At 46.9% G+C, this 18,727-nt stretch overlaps 1 protein-coding gene across 2 annotated transcripts in view; it reads right to left on the bottom strand.

Moving 5' to 3' along the window:
- The window catches only part of LOC144612507 (putative ATP-dependent RNA helicase DDX60), a 100,140-nt gene that overhangs the window by 16,620 nt on the left and 64,793 nt on the right, over positions 1-18,727 (bottom strand). The window contains exons 26-32 of one of the 2 annotated variants that reach the window (XM_078432095.1): positions 16,362-16,500; positions 15,989-16,141; positions 14,152-14,256; positions 11,779-11,979; positions 9,881-9,985; positions 5,138-5,279; positions 2,174-2,295 (exon numbers count right to left, since the gene is read on the bottom strand). In XM_078432095.1, coding sequence (XP_078288221.1) covers positions 2,174-2,295; positions 5,138-5,279; positions 9,881-9,985; positions 11,779-11,979; positions 14,152-14,256; positions 15,989-16,141; positions 16,362-16,500 — 967 coding nt within the window. Of the gene's footprint in view, positions 1-2,173; positions 2,296-5,137; positions 5,280-9,880; positions 9,986-10,858; positions 10,990-11,778; positions 11,980-14,151; positions 14,257-15,988; positions 16,142-16,361; positions 16,501-18,727 lie in introns of those variants that run through there. The other variant, XM_078432103.1, reaches the window with a different exon arrangement.

Consider the following 18,727-nt stretch of genomic DNA (forward strand, 5'->3'; position numbering starts at 1 on the left):
TAAGGAAGACACAAACAATCTCCCAGATGTACTGGAGGACAGAGGATCTAGGGGGGTAGAGGAACTGAAATAAATTTTCATTAGGCGAGAAATAGTATTGGGTAGACTAATGGGACTGAAGGATGATAAATCCCCTGGGCCTGATGGTCTGCATCCCAGGTCCTCAGGGAGGTGGCTCTAGAAATAGTGGACGCATTGGTGATCATTTTCCAATGTTCAATAGATTTAGGATCAGTTCCTGTGGATTGGAGGATAGCTAATGTTATCCCACTTTTCAAGAAAGGAGCGAGAGAGAAAACGGGGAATTACAGACCAGTTAGCATGACTTCGGTGGTGGGAAAGATGCTGGAGTTAATTATTAAAGAGGTAATACCAGTGCATTTGGATAGCAGTAAAAGGATAAGTCCAAGTCAGCATGGATTTATGAAAGGAAAATCATGCTTGACTAATCTTCTGGAATTTTTTGAGGACGTGACAAGTAAAATGGATGAAGGGGAGCCAGTGGATGTAGTGTATCTAGACTTCCAGAAAGCCTTTGATAAGGTCCCGCACGGGAGATTGGTGACCAAAATTAGAGCACATGGTATTGGGGGTAGGGTGTTGACATGGATAGAAAATTGGTTGGCAGACAGGAAGCAAAGGCTCGGTGTTGGGGCCACAACAGTTTACCATTTATATTAATGATTTGAAAGAGGGAATTAGAAGCAACACTAGCAAATTTGTGGATGACACAAAGCTGAGTGGCAGTGTAAACTGTGAAGAGGATGTTAGGAGGTTGCAGGGTGACTTGGACAGGTTGAGTGAGTGGGCAGATGCGTGGCAGATGCAGTATAATATAGATAAATGTGAGGTTATCCACTTTGGCGGCAGAAACAAGTAGGCAGATTATTATCTCAATGGAGTTAGGTTAGGGGGAGGTGCAGCGAGACCTGGGTGTCCTTGTACACCAGTCACTGAAAGTTGGCATGCAGGTACAGCAGGCAGTGAAGATAGCTAATGGAATGTTGGCCTTCATAACAAGAGGATTTCAGTATAGGAGTAAAGAGGTTCTTCTGCAGTTGTATAGGGCCCTGGTGAGACCACATCTGGAGTATTGAGTACAGGTTTCGTCTCCTAATTTGAGGAAGGACATCCTTGTAATTGAGGCAGTGCAGCGTAGGTTCATGAGATTGATCCCTGGGATGGCAGGACTGACATATGAGGAAAGATTGAAAAGACTAGGCCTGTATTCACTGGAGTTTAGAAGGATGAGGGGGGATCTTATAGAAACATATAAAATTATAAAAGGACTGGACAAGCTAGATGCAGGAAAAATGTTCCCAATGTTGGGGGAGTCCAGAACCAGGGGCCACAGTCTTAGAATAAAGGGGAGGCCATTTAAAACTGAGGTGAGAAATAACTTTTTTACCCAGAGAGTTGTGAATCTGTGGAATTCTCTGCCACAGTGGGCAGTGGAAGCCAAATCACTGGATGGATTTAAGAGAGAGTTAGATAGAGCTCTAGGGGCTAGTGGAATCAAGAGATATGGGGAGAAGGCAGGCACGGGGTATTGATTGGGGACGATCAGCCATGATCACAATGAATGGCGGTGCTGGCTCGATGGGCCAATTGGCCACCTCCTTCACCTATTTTCTATGTTTCTATCTATGTTAGTATGGCATAGGTAAAGTTTAGTGTTTTAGTTTAGTTTAGAGATACAGCATGGAAACAGGCCCTTCAGCACACCGTGTCCATGCCGACCAGCGATCACCCGTTCACACTATTTCTATGTTATCTCAATTCCTCATCCATTCCTTACACACGAGAGGAAATTTACAGAGGGCTAATTAACCTGCAAACCTGAACGTCTCTGGCATGTGGGGCGAAACCGGAGCTTTGAGAGGAAACCCATGCGGTCACAGGGAGAATGGGGAAACTCCACACAGGCTGCCCTTGAGGTTGGGATGGAACCTGGGTCTCCGGCGCAGTGGGGCAGCGGCTCTACCAGCTACGCCATTGTACCACCCTTCGGCATGCTGCCCAAGAGAGAAGAGAGTAACATGTCTGTTCAGTCAAGACACGAAGTCTTATCCAAGGGAAGGGGGAGCACCCTTGGTGTCTTGCAGCAGGGCAGGTGGTGGAACCCTCAATGACTGAGACCCCCATCTCTTGCAGAGATGAAACCCTCACTTACCTTGGACTGTTCGAAAGAAGGCTTCTGCTCCCACACGAGTGACGGCAAATGGCGCCTGCCGAATATATTAGCCAGGATGAGAACTAAAGTCTGCATTACGCGTTCTGAAAACCTGTGTGAACCTGTCAAAAAAGAGCCAACATGTTAGGCAGCCGACAGGTGATGTAAATGCACCAAAATGCCCAATGACATGTCCAATGGCAAGTTGGTGCAGCAGTAGAGGTTTTGCCTTACAGCGCCAGGGACTCAGAATCGATCCTGACTCTGGGTGTTGTCCATACGGAGTTTGTACGTTCTCCCTGTGACCGGGTTGGTTTTCTCCGGTTTCCTCCCATGTGCAGGTTTGTAGGTTAATTGGCTTCTCCAAATTGTAAATTGTCAATAGACAACAGACAATAGGTGCAGGAGGAGGCCATTCGGCCCTTTGGGCCAGCACCGCCATTCAATGTGATCATGGCTGATCATTCTCAATCAGTATCCCGTTCCTGCCTTCTCCCCATACCCCCTGAGTCCGCTGTCCTTAAGAGCTCTATCTAGCTCTCTAGATAGAGCATAGGATAGAACTAGTGTACAGGGTTATCGCCGGTCGGCGCTGACTCGGTGGACCATAGGGTCTGTTTCCAAGATCTGGTTTGTTGTTCATTCAAGTGATGTGAGCTTCACAGGCTGAGCGAGCGTTTACTTGCTGTACACAGCCAGAACCTTTTTCCTGAGGGTGGAACTGTCCAACACTAGAGGACACGGCTATAAGGTTAGAGGGGGAAAGTTTAATGGAGATGTGCGAGACCAAGAGGTACTTCCTGGAGTGGTGGGGGAGGCAAATACAAGAGTGTCATGTAAGAGGCTTTTAGATTGGCACATGGAAGTGCAGGGAACAGAGGGATATGGATCTTTAGACTTTAGAGATACAGTGTCCAGGCTGACCAGCGATCTCCGTACACTAGCACTATCCTACACACTAGGGACAATTTAGAATTTACAGCAGCCAATTAACCTAAATACCTGTACATCTTTGGAGTGGGTGAGCCCCCTTGAGAAAACCCACGCAGGTCATGGGGAGAATGTACAAACTGTGTGCAGACAGCACCAGTAGACAGGATCGAAACTGGGTCTCTGGAGCTGTGTACTAACTCTACCAATGGACCACTGTATACAGGTAAATGAGATCAGTTTAACGTGGCATCATGATCGGCACATACATTGTTCTGTTCTATGTACTGAGGAAGGATATTCTTGCTATTGAGTGCGTGCAGCGTAGGTTTACTAGGTTAATTCCCGGAATGGCGGGACTGTCATATGTTGAAAGACTGGAGCGACTAGGCTTGTATACACTGGAATTTAGAAGGATGAGAGGAGATCTTATCGAAGCGTATAAGATTATTAAGGGGTTGGACACGTTAGAGGCAGGAAACATGTTCCCAATGTTGGGGGAGTCCAGAACAAGGGGCTACAGTTTAAGAATAAGGGGTAGGCCATTTAGAATGGAGATGAGGAAAAACTTTTTCAGTCAGAGAGTTGTGAATCTGTGGAATTCTCTGCCTCAGAAGGCATTGGAGGCCAATTCTCTGAATGCATTCAAGAGAGAACTAAATAGAGCTCTTAAAGATAGCGGAGTCAGGGGGTATGGGGAGAAGGCAGGAACGGGGTACTGATTGAGAATGATCAGCCATGATCACATTGAATCATGATGCCACGTTAAACTGATCTCATTTACCTGTACACGGTGGTCCATTCGTAGAGTTAGTACACAGCTCCAGAGACCCAGTTTCGATCCTGTCTACTGGTGTTGTCCGCACACAGTTTGTACATTCTCCCCATGACTGAATGGCCTCCTCCTGCACCTATTGTCTATTGTCTACTGTGTTCTATGCCCTTCCCTAGTTGCCCTTGCGAAGGAGGTGACGAAGGTCTTACTGAACCGCTCTAGTCTTTGAGGTGTGAATATATCCACAATGCTGTTATGGAGGGAGTTCCAGGATTTGACTCAGCAATGGTGAAGCAACACTGATTTAGGCTTATTTTAGAGAACACGTATGGAAACAGGCCCTTCGGCCCATCGAGTCCACGCTGACCTTCAATCACCCTTTTGCAATAATTCTATTTAAAGCATCAGTCCTTCCAATAGTGATAGACAAACAAACATTGATCACCACTTTGGCATAGATGAAATTTAGTGTTTTGGTTTAGTTTAGAGATACAGCATGGAAACAGGCCCTTCGGCCCACTGAGTCCACGCCGACCATCGATCACCCACTCACGCTAGATCTATGTTATCACAACTTTGCATCCATTCCATACACACTAGGGGCACTTTAACGAGGATAAGTCAACTACAAACCTGCACATCTTTGGAATGTGGGAGGAAACTGGAGCTCCCAGAAGAAACCCACATGGTCTCAGGGAGAAGCTTCACACTGCGCAGCGCTCGACTGTGTGGGGTGGGCGGGGGGTGTCTCAACTTTCTCTCCCCCTACTGCAACTAATCTGTAGAAGGGTCTCGACCTGAAAGGTAACCTACCTGTGTTCTCCAGAGATGTTGCCTGACCCGCTGAGTTACTCCAGCACTTTTATTGTCAACCATCATCTGCAATTGCTGTGTCTACATTTGTCAGTCACTGCTTTAAAAATAGCAATTGGCTTGGCCTCCACATCCTTCTGTGGCACTGAACTCCACAGATTCACCACCCTCCAGCTAATGAAATCCCACCTCATCTCCTTTCTAAAGATATGTCCCTTTACTCGGAGGCACAGTGAAAGGTTTTTGTTGCACGCTAACTATCCAGGCCTTTCACTACTCGGAAAGTTTCAATGAGGTTCCCCCCCCTCATTCTTCTAAACTCCAGCGTGTACAGGCCCAGTGCCGGCAACTTCTCCTCATACGTCAACCCAACCTTCCCTGGGATCGTTCACGTCAACCTCCTCTGGGCCTTCTCCACGCAGAGCACTTCTCAGATGTGAACTCACATTTCTTCATGGGCCGGCAGACTCGGTGCAGGAGGCCTTGCATCAGGAAGTGGATGAAGACAAAGTTGGCGGGCTCATGGTAGTGGAGGTGCATCACCAAGCCTGCAAAGCCCTGAGGCTGACACTCTCGGTCCAGGAAACACTGAAACAATCCACCAACACATCCAATCACTTCAACCTTTCCCGCAACTAAACTAAATTTAACAAACAATTAGGCCGGTACGTGGATAGGACATTTTTGGAGGGATATGGACCAAATGCAGGCAGGTGGGACTGGTGTAGCTGGGACATGTTGGCCGGTGTAGGCAAGTTGCACCGAAGGGCCTGTTTCCACACTGTATCACTCTGTGGCTCAATGACTCTTTTTTCCCCCCAGGGTATAAATGTCCAAGACTGAATTCAAAGGCCAATGTTCGTGCTGGAAAGGGTGCAGAGAAGATTTACAGGGATGTTGTCAGGACTCGAAGGCCTGAGCTCTAGGTGTACAAAATCATGAAAGGAATAGATCGGGCAGAATCTACACACAGAATCTCTTGCCCAGAGTAGGTGAATCAAGAACCAGAGGACATAGGTTTAAGGTGAGGGGTAAAAGATTTAATAGGGACCTGAGGGGCAACTTTTTCATACAAAGGGTGGTGGGTGTGGGGAACAAGCTGCCAGAGGTGGAAGTTGAGGCAGGGACTATCGCAATGTTTAAGAAACATTTAGACAGGTACATGGATAGGGCAGGTTCATGGGCGGCACAGAGGCGTGGCGGTAGATAAGCTGCTTTACAGCACTTACAGCGCCAAAGACCCAGGTTCGATCCTGACTACGAGTGCTTTGGAACTGCATACATACAGATTGTACTGTATGTTCTCCCCGTGACCAGCGTGGGTTTTCTCCAGGTGCCCCAGTTTCCTCCCACACTCCAAAGATGTGCTGGTTTGTAGGTTAATTGGCTTGGTATAAATGTAAAATTGTCCCTAATGTATGTAGGATAGTGTTAATGTGTGGGGATCGCTGGTTGGTGCGAACTCAGTGGGCCGAATGGCCTGTGTTCGCGCTGTATCTCTAAACAAAGCTAAACTAGACATATTTAGAGGGATATGGGCCAACCGTAGGCAGGTGGGACTAGTGTAGACGGGGCATGTTGATCGGCGTGGGCAGGTGGGACTAGTGTAGACGGGGCATGTTGATCGGCGTGGGCAGGTGGGACTAGTGTAGATGGGGCATGTTGATCGGCATGGGCAGGTGGGACTAATGTAGACGGGGCATGTTGATCGGCGTGGGCAGGTGGGACTAGTGTAGACGGGGCATGTTGATCGGCGTGGGCAGGTGGGACTAGTGTAGACGGGGCATGTTGATCGGCGTGGGCAGGTGGGACTAGTGTAGACGGGGCATGTTGATCGGCGTGGGCAGGTGGGACTAATGTAGACGGGGCTTGTTGATCGGCGTGGGCAGGTGGGACTAATGTAGACGGGGCATGTTGATCGGCGTGGGCAGGTGGGACTAATGTAGACGGGGCTTGTTGATCGGCGTGGGCAGGTGGGACTAATGTAGACGGGGCATGTTGATCGGCGTGGGCAGGTGGGACTAATGTAGACGGGGCTTGTTGATCGGCGTGGGCAGGTGGGACTAGTGTAGACGGGGCATGTTGATCGGCGTGTGGAGGTGGGACTAGTGTAGACGGGGCATGTTGAGCTGAGGAGTCTGTTTTCACCCTGTATGACTGTATGAGAAGGCAGATACGATAGTGGATTTAAGAGGATTTTAGATAGGCACATGGATATGCAAGGTGTGGGGGGAAATGCACCGCCTGCAGGCAGATGTAGTTTATCTTGGCATTATGTTTGGCACAGACATTGAGGGCCTCAGGGCCTGTTCTTGTGCTACATCGTTCTCGGTGCTCCAGGAACAGGTGACATTTTGGGTCGGGACCCTTCTTCAGACAAAATGCTCTAAACAAAAATTGATAAGTGTGTAATATGCAAGACGAGGAGAGGCATAGTTATAGTAGATTGTCAAAATCCTTTCTTGTGATAGTGGTAGCGTAAACAGGAGGATAAAATGCAGTTGTACAGGGCCTTGGTGAGACCGCACCTGGAGTATTGTGTACAGTTTTGGTCTCCTAATCTGAGGAAAGACATTCTAGCCTTAGAGGGAGTACAGAGAAGGTTCACCAGATTGATCCCTGGTATGGCAGGACTTTCATATGTAGAAAGACTGGATAGACTAGGCTTATACTCGCTGGAATTTAGAAGACTGAGGATCTTATAGAAACATATAAAATTCTTAAGGGGTTGGAGAGGCTAGATGCGGGAAGATTGTTCCCGATGTTGGGGAAATCCAGAACTAGGGGTCACAGCTTAAGGAATAGGGGGAAGACTTTTAGGACCGAGATGAGAAAACATTTCTTCACACAGAGAGTGGTGAGTCTGTGGAATTCTCTGCCACAGAAGATAGTTGAGGCCAGTTCATTGGCTATATTTAAGAGGGAGTTAGATGTGGCCCTTGTGGCTAAAGGGATCAGGGGGTATGGAGAGAAGGCAGGTACAGGTTACTGAGCTGGATGATCAGCCATGATCGTATTGAATGGCGGTGCAGGCTCGAAGGGCCGAATGGCCTACTCCTGCACCTATTTTCTATATTTCTATGCTTCTATGAGAGGAAGAGGTTTCAAATGAGACTTAGGGATAAGAACAGAGAAGATTCACAAGAATGTTGGAGAGAAGGAATGGCCTGGTCCCGCTGCGTTACTCCAGCATTTTGCGTCTATCTTCGGTGTAAACCAGCATCTGCAGTTCCTTCCCACACTTTACAAGGATGTTGCCAGGATCCGAGGGCCTGAGCAACAGGGAAAGGTTGGGCAGGCTAGGACTTTATTCCTTGGAGTGCAGGAGATTGAGGGTGATCTTATAAAGGTGTATAAAACCACGAGGAGTATAAATGGTATGAATGCATGCAGTCAAAATAGGATGAATGTGCACCGTGGGGGATCAAGAACCAGCGGACGTGAGTTTAAGATCGCAGGGGAAGGATTTAATAGGAACCTGAAGGGAAACGTATTAACACAGAGAGTGGTGGGTGCATGGAACGAGCTGCCAAGGGAAGTGATTGAGGCCAATACAATAACAACATTTAAAAGATATTTGGACAGGTACATGGATAGGAAAGATTTAGAGGGATACTAGACCAAGTGGACCCGTTGGGCCCAAACCTCTCCTGTATTGGTGCAGCACCCTCCCCTCCTCCATTCCCCTCCCCTCCACTCCATTCCCCTCAACCCCCCTTCTCCTCCCTCCTCCCCCCCTCCCTCCCTCGCCCCCCTCAGGAGATAGATTTAAACTGTAAAATGTGAAAACTGTTAAAAATATAACATCGATATCACTGAAACTTTGTCCATTAGCACCAAAGGGACGACGGTGAGTAAGGTGGGCCTAAAATTGTCATACTATCGTGTACCATTTTGGCTGTAGTTCAGGAAGAAACAAACAAACGAGAGTTTTAGTATATAGATGGGTCAAACATGGGCAAATGGAACTAGTTTAGATTGGCATGGACCAGTTGGGCTAAAGGGCCTGCTTCTGTGCTGCAGGTGTCACTCTAAGTTTTATACTGAGAGAATGGTTGTTTAGTAGTTGGAAAGCCGATAGAGTGGTAAGGAAGATATGTGGTATGCTTGCCTTCATCAGTCAGCACATTGAGTACGAGAGTCAGAAACTGCAGCTTTATAAAAAAAATCATTTAAGCCATATTTGGAGTATTGAGTATTGCGTGCAGTTCTGGTTGCTTCCATTACAGGAAGGATGTGAGGGCTTTGGAGTGGGTGCAGAAGAGGTTTACCAGAATCATGGCAGGATTAGATGGTATTAGCTATAAGGACATTTTGGATTGTGTTCTCCGTATCGTCGGAAGCTGAAGAGAGTCCTGATACAAATATAGAAAATTATGAGAGGCATAGATAGGGTAGACAGTCATAACCTTTCTCCCAGTCAAAGACACGAGGACAAAGGTTTATGGTGAGAGGGGATACGTTTAAAGGAGATGTTCAGGGTAACATTTTAATTTTACACAGAGGGTGATGGATGCTGCCTGGGGTGGTGGTGGATATGATAGTGAAGTTTAACAGCCTTTGGGATAGGCACATGGATATTGAGGGAATGGAGGGATACAGATCATGTGCAGGCAGAGGAGGTTAATTTAACCTGGCATCGTGTTCGGCACAGACATTGTGGGCTGAAGGGCCTGTTCCTATGCTGTACAGTTCAATGTTAATCTAGAACACACCTCCAGAGGAGTAAGTGGAATTAGATACAACTACTACATTTAAGAGCCTTTTCGAAAGTCACTTAAATGCAACAAGTGTAGAAGGATACAAAATTAGTGCAGGCAAGACATCTGGAGGGGTACATGGATAGGAAAGGTTTAGAGGGATCTGGGCCAAACGCAGGTAGGTGGAACTGGTATAGAAGGGGAGTGTGAGTCAGCATGGGAAAATTGGGCCGAAGGGTTTGTTTCCGTGTTGTATGACTCCAAAACACTATGATCTGTGTAGATGGCCAGAAAGTTTGGCATGGGAGTGGTGGGCCGAAGGGCCTTTTCTGTGCTCTACCACTCTGTCCACAACTCTCGAGGCAGAGAATCCCAGAGGTCCACCACCCCCTGCAGCCCACTGCCCACCGAGTTACACCAGAGTGGATGGAAGGACATTCCCAGAAATAGCCCCGGCATTTTAACTAAGCAAAACAGGGGACATCTCACCTTTCTGAGCAGGAACTGCAGAGAGAAGAGGAAGTAGAATTTGACTATAATCTGTTTTTGGGGTTGATTGAAGGTCATCAGGGAGTATCGGAGGACGGAAAGTGCCTGCAAAACAGATTTCACATGGTAAACAAACAGCGAGCCAACATCACACCAATGAAACAGCCTTCATCTCTTGCTAATATTTCTCAATCCAGTCAGTTCCCCCTCTGACTGGTGTTAGCGGTTATGGGGAGAAGACAGGAGAATGGGGTTAGGAGGGAGAGATAGATCAGCTATAATTGACTGGCGGAGTAGACTTGATGGGCCGAGTGGCCTAATTCTGCTCCTCTCACTTATGGCCTCATGACCTTATGTCCCCACACTTATGTCTCCCCTCTTCTCTCTGTTTGCCCTTCCCCTCTAATCTTTAGGGTCAGTTTAGTTTAGTTTAGGGATACAGTGCGGAGACATCCTCTTCAGCCCCCACTGTGACCGCGATGACCAGAGATGACCCCGCACACTAACACCATCCTACACACACTTAATTTACAATTTTACCAAAGCCAATTAACCTACAGGCCTGTACATCTTTGGAGTGTGGGAGGAAACCGGAGCACCCACAGGTCACAGGGAGAACGTACAATCTCCGTACAGACAGCACCTGAAGTCAGGATGGAACCCGGGTCTCCGGCGCACTGTAAAGCAGCAACTCTACCGCTGCGCTATCGTGCCGCCCTAATCTGTTGCTAACATTTCCCAATCCAGAAGGATACCCGTCATGTCTTCACACTTGTGATTCCCTCTCCACCATTCCGTTTGCATTTCTCCTCTCCTTCAACCTCTTAGATATCTCTTCCTCTTGGCATGCTGTTCGATTCTGGTCTAAGGTATCCCACTGAATGTGTCATCCCAGAATCCAGTTCCTGGCTCTAAAATTCCAGGGCGACACAGTGGAACAGCCAGTAGAATTGGTGCCTCACAGCGCCAGAGACCCGGGTTCCATCTTGTGCTCAGAAGCTGTCTGTGTGGGGTTCGCACGTTCTCCCTGTAACCGCGCGGGATTCCTCCGGTTGCTCCGGCTTCCTTCCACACGCTAAAGATGTGCGGGTTTGTAGGTTACGTGACGTCTACAAAGTGGAATCGGACATCACAAATGGCAAGAAAACATCAGCTGATGCAGAGAAGTTTCACGAGGATGATTACAGGATTCCAGAGCCTCGGCTATAGGGAGAGGTCGAGCAGTCTAGGACTTTATTCCTTGGAGCGCAGGAGGATGAGGGGTGATCTTACAGTGATGTATAAAATCATCAGGGGAATAGTTAGGGTGAATGCACAGTCTTTTATCCAGGGTTGGGGAATCAAGAACATGAGGATATTGGTTTAAGGAGAGAGGGGAAAGATTTAATAGGAACTTGAGGTGTAACATTTTCACACACGGTGTTGGACATATGGAACGAGCTGCCAGAGAAGGTGGTTGAGGCAGGTGCTATAACAGCATTTAAAAGAGGTTTGGACAGGAACAAAGATAGGAAAGGTTTAGAGGGATATGGGCCAAACACGGGCAGGTGGGACAAACGTAGATGGGACACCTTGGTTAGCGTGGGCAACTTGGGTCAAAAGGCTTGCTTCCTGGCTGTATGGCTCTATTACAGAGACGGGAGGAACAGGATACAGAAAGGATGCATAAACAAAGTTAAGGTTGAGGTAAAATAAAGACACAAAGTGCTGGAGTAATTAAGTGAGTCTAGCAGCCTCTCTGGAGAACATGGATAGGTCACTTTTTCAGTTGGGACCTTTCATCAGACCTTGATTGAGGTATGGCAAATTCATTGAGCGCAGGGGTGAACGTCTTAATGTGAATATTCGCGGGAAAGGAGAGGATAAGGTGCAGAGAGGGAAGGCTACCGCCACAATACCTTGGCTTTGGAGTCCATCTTGTCGCTAGATTTGGCAGCCAGCTGCATGATGCGGAGGATGAAGGATATAGTCAGGGGGAACTGGCCCCTCAGCTGGGGAATATTGGCCTTCATCAGCCTCTGCACCTTGGACAGTGGCACGTTGTAAAACATCACGCTCCCTGCATTGTCCAAACCTCGACGGCCTGCTCTTCCCGCCATCTGTGCATCAAAAGAACACGGTCACCTCTGTGCCCACAGTTCACAAGATACAGTAGAATGAGGCCATTCGGCCCATCGACTCTATTCCGCCATTCAATCATGGCTGATCTCTGCCTCCTAATCCCATTTTCCTGCCTTCTCCCCATAACCCTTGACACCCATTCTAATCAAGAATTTGTCTTTCTCTGCCTTAAAAATATTCACTAACGGCCTCTGTGGCAATGAGTTCCACATATCAACTATCAACTATCCACTATCCAACTATCAACAATCCACATATCAACTACCCTTTGACTAAAGAAGTTCCTCCTCACCTCCTTTTAAAATAGTGCCCTTTAATTCTGAGGCTATGACCCCTGGTCCTAGATTCTCCCACCAGTGGAAACATCCTTTCCACATCCACTCTCTCTGCCTTTCATTATTCGGTAAGTTTCAATGAGGTCCCGCTCAATCTTCTAAATCCCAGCGAGTACAGGCCCAGTGCAGTCAAACGCTCATCATATGCTAACCCACTCATTCCTGGAATCATTCTTGTAAACCTCCTCTGGACCCTCTCCAGACCCAGCACATCCTTCCTCAGAAATGGGGCCCAAATTTGCTCACAGTACTCCAGATGCGGCCTTTACCAGCGCCTTGTAGAGCTCAGCATTACATATGTTTTTGTCATTTCCAGTCCTCTTGATATAAATGCTAGCATTGAATCTGCCTTCCTTACTACTCAGTAGATAGATATCTACCGTAGCATTCTTTCATCATATGTCAGTCCTGCCATCCCGGGAATTAACCTTGTGAACTCCCTCAATAGCAATAATGTCCTTCCTCAAATTAGGAGACCAAAACTGCACACAATACTCCAGGTGTGGTCTCACCAGGGCCCTGTACAACTGCCGTAGGACCTCCTGGTCCTAAACTCAAATCCTCTCGCAATGAAGGCCATTAGCTTTCTCCACTGCCTGCTGTACCTGCATGCTTACTTTCAGTGACTGATGTACAAGCACATCCAGGTTTCGATGCACCTAATCTGACATAATCTGACATAATTCAGATAATAATCTGCCTAATAATGTTCTTGACACCAAAGTGGATAACCTCACATTTATCCACATTATACTGCATCTGCCATGCATCTGCCCATTCACGCAACCTATCCAAGTCACCCTGCAGCCTCATAGCATCCTCCTCACAGCGCACACTGCCACCCAGTTTTGTGTCATCTGCAAATTTGGAGATGTTACATTTAATTCCCTAGTCTAAATCGTTAATATATATTGTAAATAAATGGGGTCCCAGCACTGAACCCTGCGGCACCCCACAAGTCACTGCCTGCCATTCTGAAAAGGACCCATTAATTCCTACTCTGTGCTTCCTGTCTGCCAACCAGTTCTTTATCCATGTCAATACCCTACCCCCAATACCATGTGCTCTAATTTTGCACACTGATCTCTTGTTTAGGATCTTGTCAAAGGCTTTTTGAAAGTCCAGATACACCACATCCACTGGCTCTCCTTTATCCATTCTACTTGTTACATTCTGAAAAGATTCCAGAAGATTAGTCAAGCATGATTTCCCCTTCATAAATCCATGCTGACTTTGACCGATCCTGTCATTGCTTTCCAAATGCGCTGTTATTACATCTTTAACAATCGACTCAAGCATCTTCCCCACTACCGATGTAAGGCTGACTGGTCTATAATTCCCCGTTTTCTCTCTCCCTCCTTTCTTAAAAAGTGGGGTCATACTGGCTACCCTCCAGTCCCCAGAGACTGATCCATAGTTGAGAGAACATTGGAAAATGATCACTAATGCATCCACGAATTCTAGGGTCACCTCCTTGAGTACTCTGGGATGCAGACCATTAGGTCCTGGGGATTGATCTGCCTTGAGAAGGTTCAAACTGCCCACAGCACCCGAGGTCCAGACTGAACCTCGATGTCTGGCACTGTGAGGCTGCAGCTCCACCAGCCGTGCCACTGTATTATATTGTTAAAGTGGGCCCATCTGGAGCCTTAAATGGATGGGCGGCACAGTGGTGCAGCGTTCGAGCCGAGTGCCTTACAACGCCAGAGACCCGTGTTCGATCCTGACCACGGGTGCTTGTCCGGACGGAGTTTGTACTCTTTACAGATAGCGTTGTAATGGCTTTGATGCCTTACACCAGCACTCCTCCACTACCTGTCTGTAGTTGAGAGAATCCAGCTGCACGGAATCTTGCAAAAAAACGACAGTCTTGCAGGGCATGTTGATTCCCAGAGAAAGGGTTGATGTGGCGCTGACGACCTTAACGGAAACAGAGGATTCATTAGTTATGGACACAAAGTGCTGGTGTAATTCATCGAGTCAGGCAGCTTCTTTGGGGAACATGGATAGGTTACGATTCGGGTCGAGACCAACCTTTCTAACCTCGAACTTCGGCAAAACGGTTGCCGAACCTACGCTTAGTCTCGCTGGCTTAAATCGAAGGTAGACACAAAATGCTGGAGTAACAGCGGGACAGGCAGAATCTCTGGAGAGAAGGAATGGGTGACTTTTCGGGTCGAGACCCTTCTTCAGACTCGACCCGAAACGTCACCCATTCCTTCTCTCCAGAGATGCTGCCTGTCCCGATGAGTTACTCCAGCATTTTGTGTCTACCTTCGATTTAAGCCAGCATCTGCAGTTCTTTTCTACACACTTAGTCTCGCCGATGTTCTGGAGGCCACATTGGGAACACCGAGTGCAGTAGATGACGTTAGAGGAGGTGGACGTGAAGCTCTGTCTCACCTGGAAGGACTGTTGGGGTCCATGGAGGAGAGGAGGTAAATGTCTGAAGGGTCACATTTGGAGTATTGTGTGCATTTCTGGTCGCACCATCACAGGAAGGATGCTAAGGCTTTGAAAAGGGTGCAGAAGAGGTTTACCAGAATGTTGCCTGAGGCATTAGCAACAGTGGAGAGGTTGAACAGACTTTGTTTGTTTTCTATAGAATGCTGGAGGTTGTGGGGGAGACCTGTTAGCAGTATATAAAATTAAAAGCTTTGATTGGGTAGACAGTCAGAACCTATTCCAAGAATGGAGAAATCAAATGCTAGAGGTATAACTTTAAGGTGAGAGAGGCAAAGTTTAAAGGAGATGAGCGGGGTAAGTTTTTTTTAGAAAAACACATGGATATGCAGAGAATGAAGAGATTTGGATTATCATATCATATCATATATATACAGCCGGAAACAGGCCTTTTCGGCCCTCCAAGTCCGTGCCGCCCAGTGATCCCCGTACATTAACACTATCCTACACCCACTAGGGACAATTTTTACATTTACCCAGCCAATTAACCTACATACCTGTACGTCTTTGGAGTGTGGGAGGAAACCGAAGATCTCGGAGAAAACCCACGCAGGTCACGGGGAGAACGTACAAACTCCTTACAGTGCAGCACCCGTAGTCAGGATCGAACCTGAGTCTCCGGCGCTGCATTCGCTGTAAAGCATCATTTTTTCAGCACAAACATTATGGGCCAAAGGGCCTGTTTTGGTTCTGTTTTTGTTCTTATAAATGTAAACAAGTCCAAACTAAAGTTCAATAAGTAGAGCAAAGGGGGATACAGAGTGCAGAATATAGTTCTCAGCATTGTAGCGCATCAGTTCCATAGACAGAGTCCAATGTCCACGATGGGTAGAGGTGAATCAGACAGTACCCTAGCTTATGGAAGGACTATTCTGAAGCCTGATAACAGAGGAGAAGAAGCTGTTCCTGAGTCTGGCGGTGAGTGGTTTCAAGCTTCTGTACTTTTAACCTTACGGGAACAGAGAAGAAGGAATGACCGGGGGTGGGACTAGTCCTTTATTATGTCGGCTGCTTTTCCGAGGCAGCGTGAAGTGTAGATGGAGTCAATGGTGCGGAGGTGGTGGACTGGGCTACACCAAAACTCTACAATTTCTTGCAGCCTTGGGCAGAGCTGTTGCTGTTGACAAGCTGTGATGCAATCCGACAGTGTGCTTTCTATGGAGTGCTGTGGATTTATACCTGTTCTCACCTTTATTATACCGCGTCTGAACAGCATCTCCACGCCTTGCCGAAATTTGCCATTCAGAGAACCATGGTGGCAACCAATTCCTCGGCGCATCATCGCACGGAAGGTGCTGAAACGAAACTCCCGACGCATACGGAAAAAAACTTTGTCCATGAACTGTGGGAAGTCAAAGCAGAATTTCAATTTACCCCACGGACTGTGTTTTCATATTCTGCTGTATTGTTGCATCAGAATTTCATTGTTCCAGTTCGGGACATATGACAATAAAACACTCTTGACTCCTGTACCTAACTAAGATCGTGTTTATGTATAGGCAAACTTTTACTGAACTATCCACAATGGTACTTGTGGCAATAAAGCAGCATTGAGCCCTTACCTCTCGATCTGCAGCAGTAATCTGGGCAAATGTACAGTCGGGAGGGAGTTCTTGAAGTGATTGAAATTCCGTCAGTAACAGATCATGTTCTTTCTTACATTGCGACAGCTCCACCTCTTGTTTCCTACTGAGACGCACCCTTTCAAAAGGCAAATATTGGATGGAGGACAAGATGAAACAAAAGCTTTACAGAAGTGCCACCATATCCCGGGTAATAAAAGTAACAAAACAAGTTTGCCCTTAAATTTCAAAGATGATGCTCGTTCACCTCCGAGTGTACAGTAGAGAGCATATTGACTGGTTTCAGCACAGTCACAACTCGAATGCCCAGGAACGAAGAATGTGGTGCAAAAAGTGGTGAACACTGCCCATCACATGCTCTGACCTCCCCACCATCAAAGGGATCTACAAGAGTCATTGCCTCAAAAAGGCAGCCAGCATCATCAGCAACCCACAACACCCTGACCACGCTCTCAATTCACTCCTACCATCGGAAAGGTATAGAAGCCTGAAAACTGTGATGTCCAAGTTCAGGAGCAGCTTCTTCCCTACAACATTCAGCGCTTTTGCGGTTGCAGCTCCTAGACTGTGGAACAGCATCCCTCTCCCCATCAGAACTGCCCCCTCCATCCACTCCTTTAAGTCCAGGCTCAAAACCTATTTCTACTCCCTAGCGTTTGAGGCTCATTGAGGAGGCGCTGTGAACTGTTTTGTATGTGCTGTTATGTTTGCGTGCTACTGTATGTTACATTTTTTCCCTAATCAGATGTACAGCACTTTGGTCAACGTGGGTTGTTTTTAAATGTGCTATACAAATAAAATTGACTTGAACATTCAGGCTATTAAACACTACAACCTCAATATAGGTTCAGAACTATATAGACTTGGGGACATAATCTTTGGAGTATTAGTTTCAATTTATTTGTCTGTTTTTTAAATATTTATATATACACAGAACTTTTTGTTTTGTTTATTATAATACCATGCGTGCTGCTGCAAGAATTTCAATGTTTGATTTCAAGAGATATGACATTAAAACACTCTTGACTCTTGAGTTGGAAAATTCTGGGTTCAAATCTCCAACCCGAGATCTCTATCTATTCTCTCCTGTCGGGCAGCACAGTGGCGCAGCAGTAGAGTTGCTGCTTTATAGGGCCAGAGACCCGTGTTCGATCCCGACCACGGGGTACTGTCGGCATAGTGTTCATACGTTCTCCCTATGACCGCGTAGGTTTTCTCCGGGTTCTTCGGTTTCCTCCCACACTCCAAAGACGTACAGGTTTATAGGTTGTGAGAGAAGCAACTGTAGATGCTGGTTTACACTGTAGATAGACACAAAATACAGGAGTAATTCAGTGGGCCGGGCAGCATCTCTGGAGAATAAGAATAGGTGACATTTCGTGTCGAGACCGAAGAAGATTCCCGACATGAAACGTCACCTATTCATTTTCTTTACAGATGCTGTCTGACCCGCTGAGTTGTTCCGGTATTTTGTTCCTATTTTCAGGTTTATAGGCTAATTGACTCTGGTAAAAAAAAAAAAAGGGAAATTTTCCCTAGTGTGTCGGATAGTGCTAGTGTACGGGATGAACGCTGGTCGGCACGGACTCGGTGTGGGCCAAAGGGCCTATTTCTAGGCTACACTTCTAAAGTCAGAGAAGAAAGTACAAATACATAATCTTATATCTCTATAAGCACAAGAGTACAAAAGTGGACCCTATCTATGTCTGTACTAGATAAACCTGTTGCCTCACAATGGCAGAGACCGGGGTTCGATCCCGGCCTCGGGTGCTGTCTGTGGGGAGTGTGCAGGTTCTCCCTGTGACCACGTGGGTTTCTTCCGGTTGCTCTGGCTTCCTCCCACATTCCAAAGACATGTGGGTTTGTAGGTTATTTGGTCTCAGTAAATCGACCCCAGTGTGTAGGGAGCATTTGAGAAAGCGGGATAACATAAAACATAACGATGCATTTTGTTATCCGACTTTCAATTTCAAAGTTGATGCTTTCTCACCACTGAGTTGGAAATGCAAACATTACTGAGTGGCCGAATGGCCTCCTCCTGCACCTATTGTCTATTGATACACTAATGAATGTATATGCTGAGAACATCTGAAGAGCCCTTGCATAATTTATTGTTTTGTATATATTTTTTATTCTGAGTAAAGCTTATTTTTAGAAATAAAAGAGCAGTTTAGAAAGACACTGGGGCTCTCTAAAATGACCAGGATGATATTGGTGCATTCACCCTATCTATTCCCCTTATGGGTTTTATACAACCTCTGCAAGATCACCTATCATCCTCCTGCACGCCAAGGAATGAAGTCCGAGCCTGCCAACGTCTCCCTATAAGTGTAGGAAGGAACTGT

The sequence above is a fragment of the Rhinoraja longicauda genome, chromosome 3 (genome assembly GCF_053455715.1).
Source record: "Rhinoraja longicauda isolate Sanriku21f chromosome 3, sRhiLon1.1, whole genome shotgun sequence".
NCBI classification, from domain to species: Eukaryota; Metazoa; Chordata; class Chondrichthyes; order Rajiformes; family Arhynchobatidae; genus Rhinoraja; species Rhinoraja longicauda.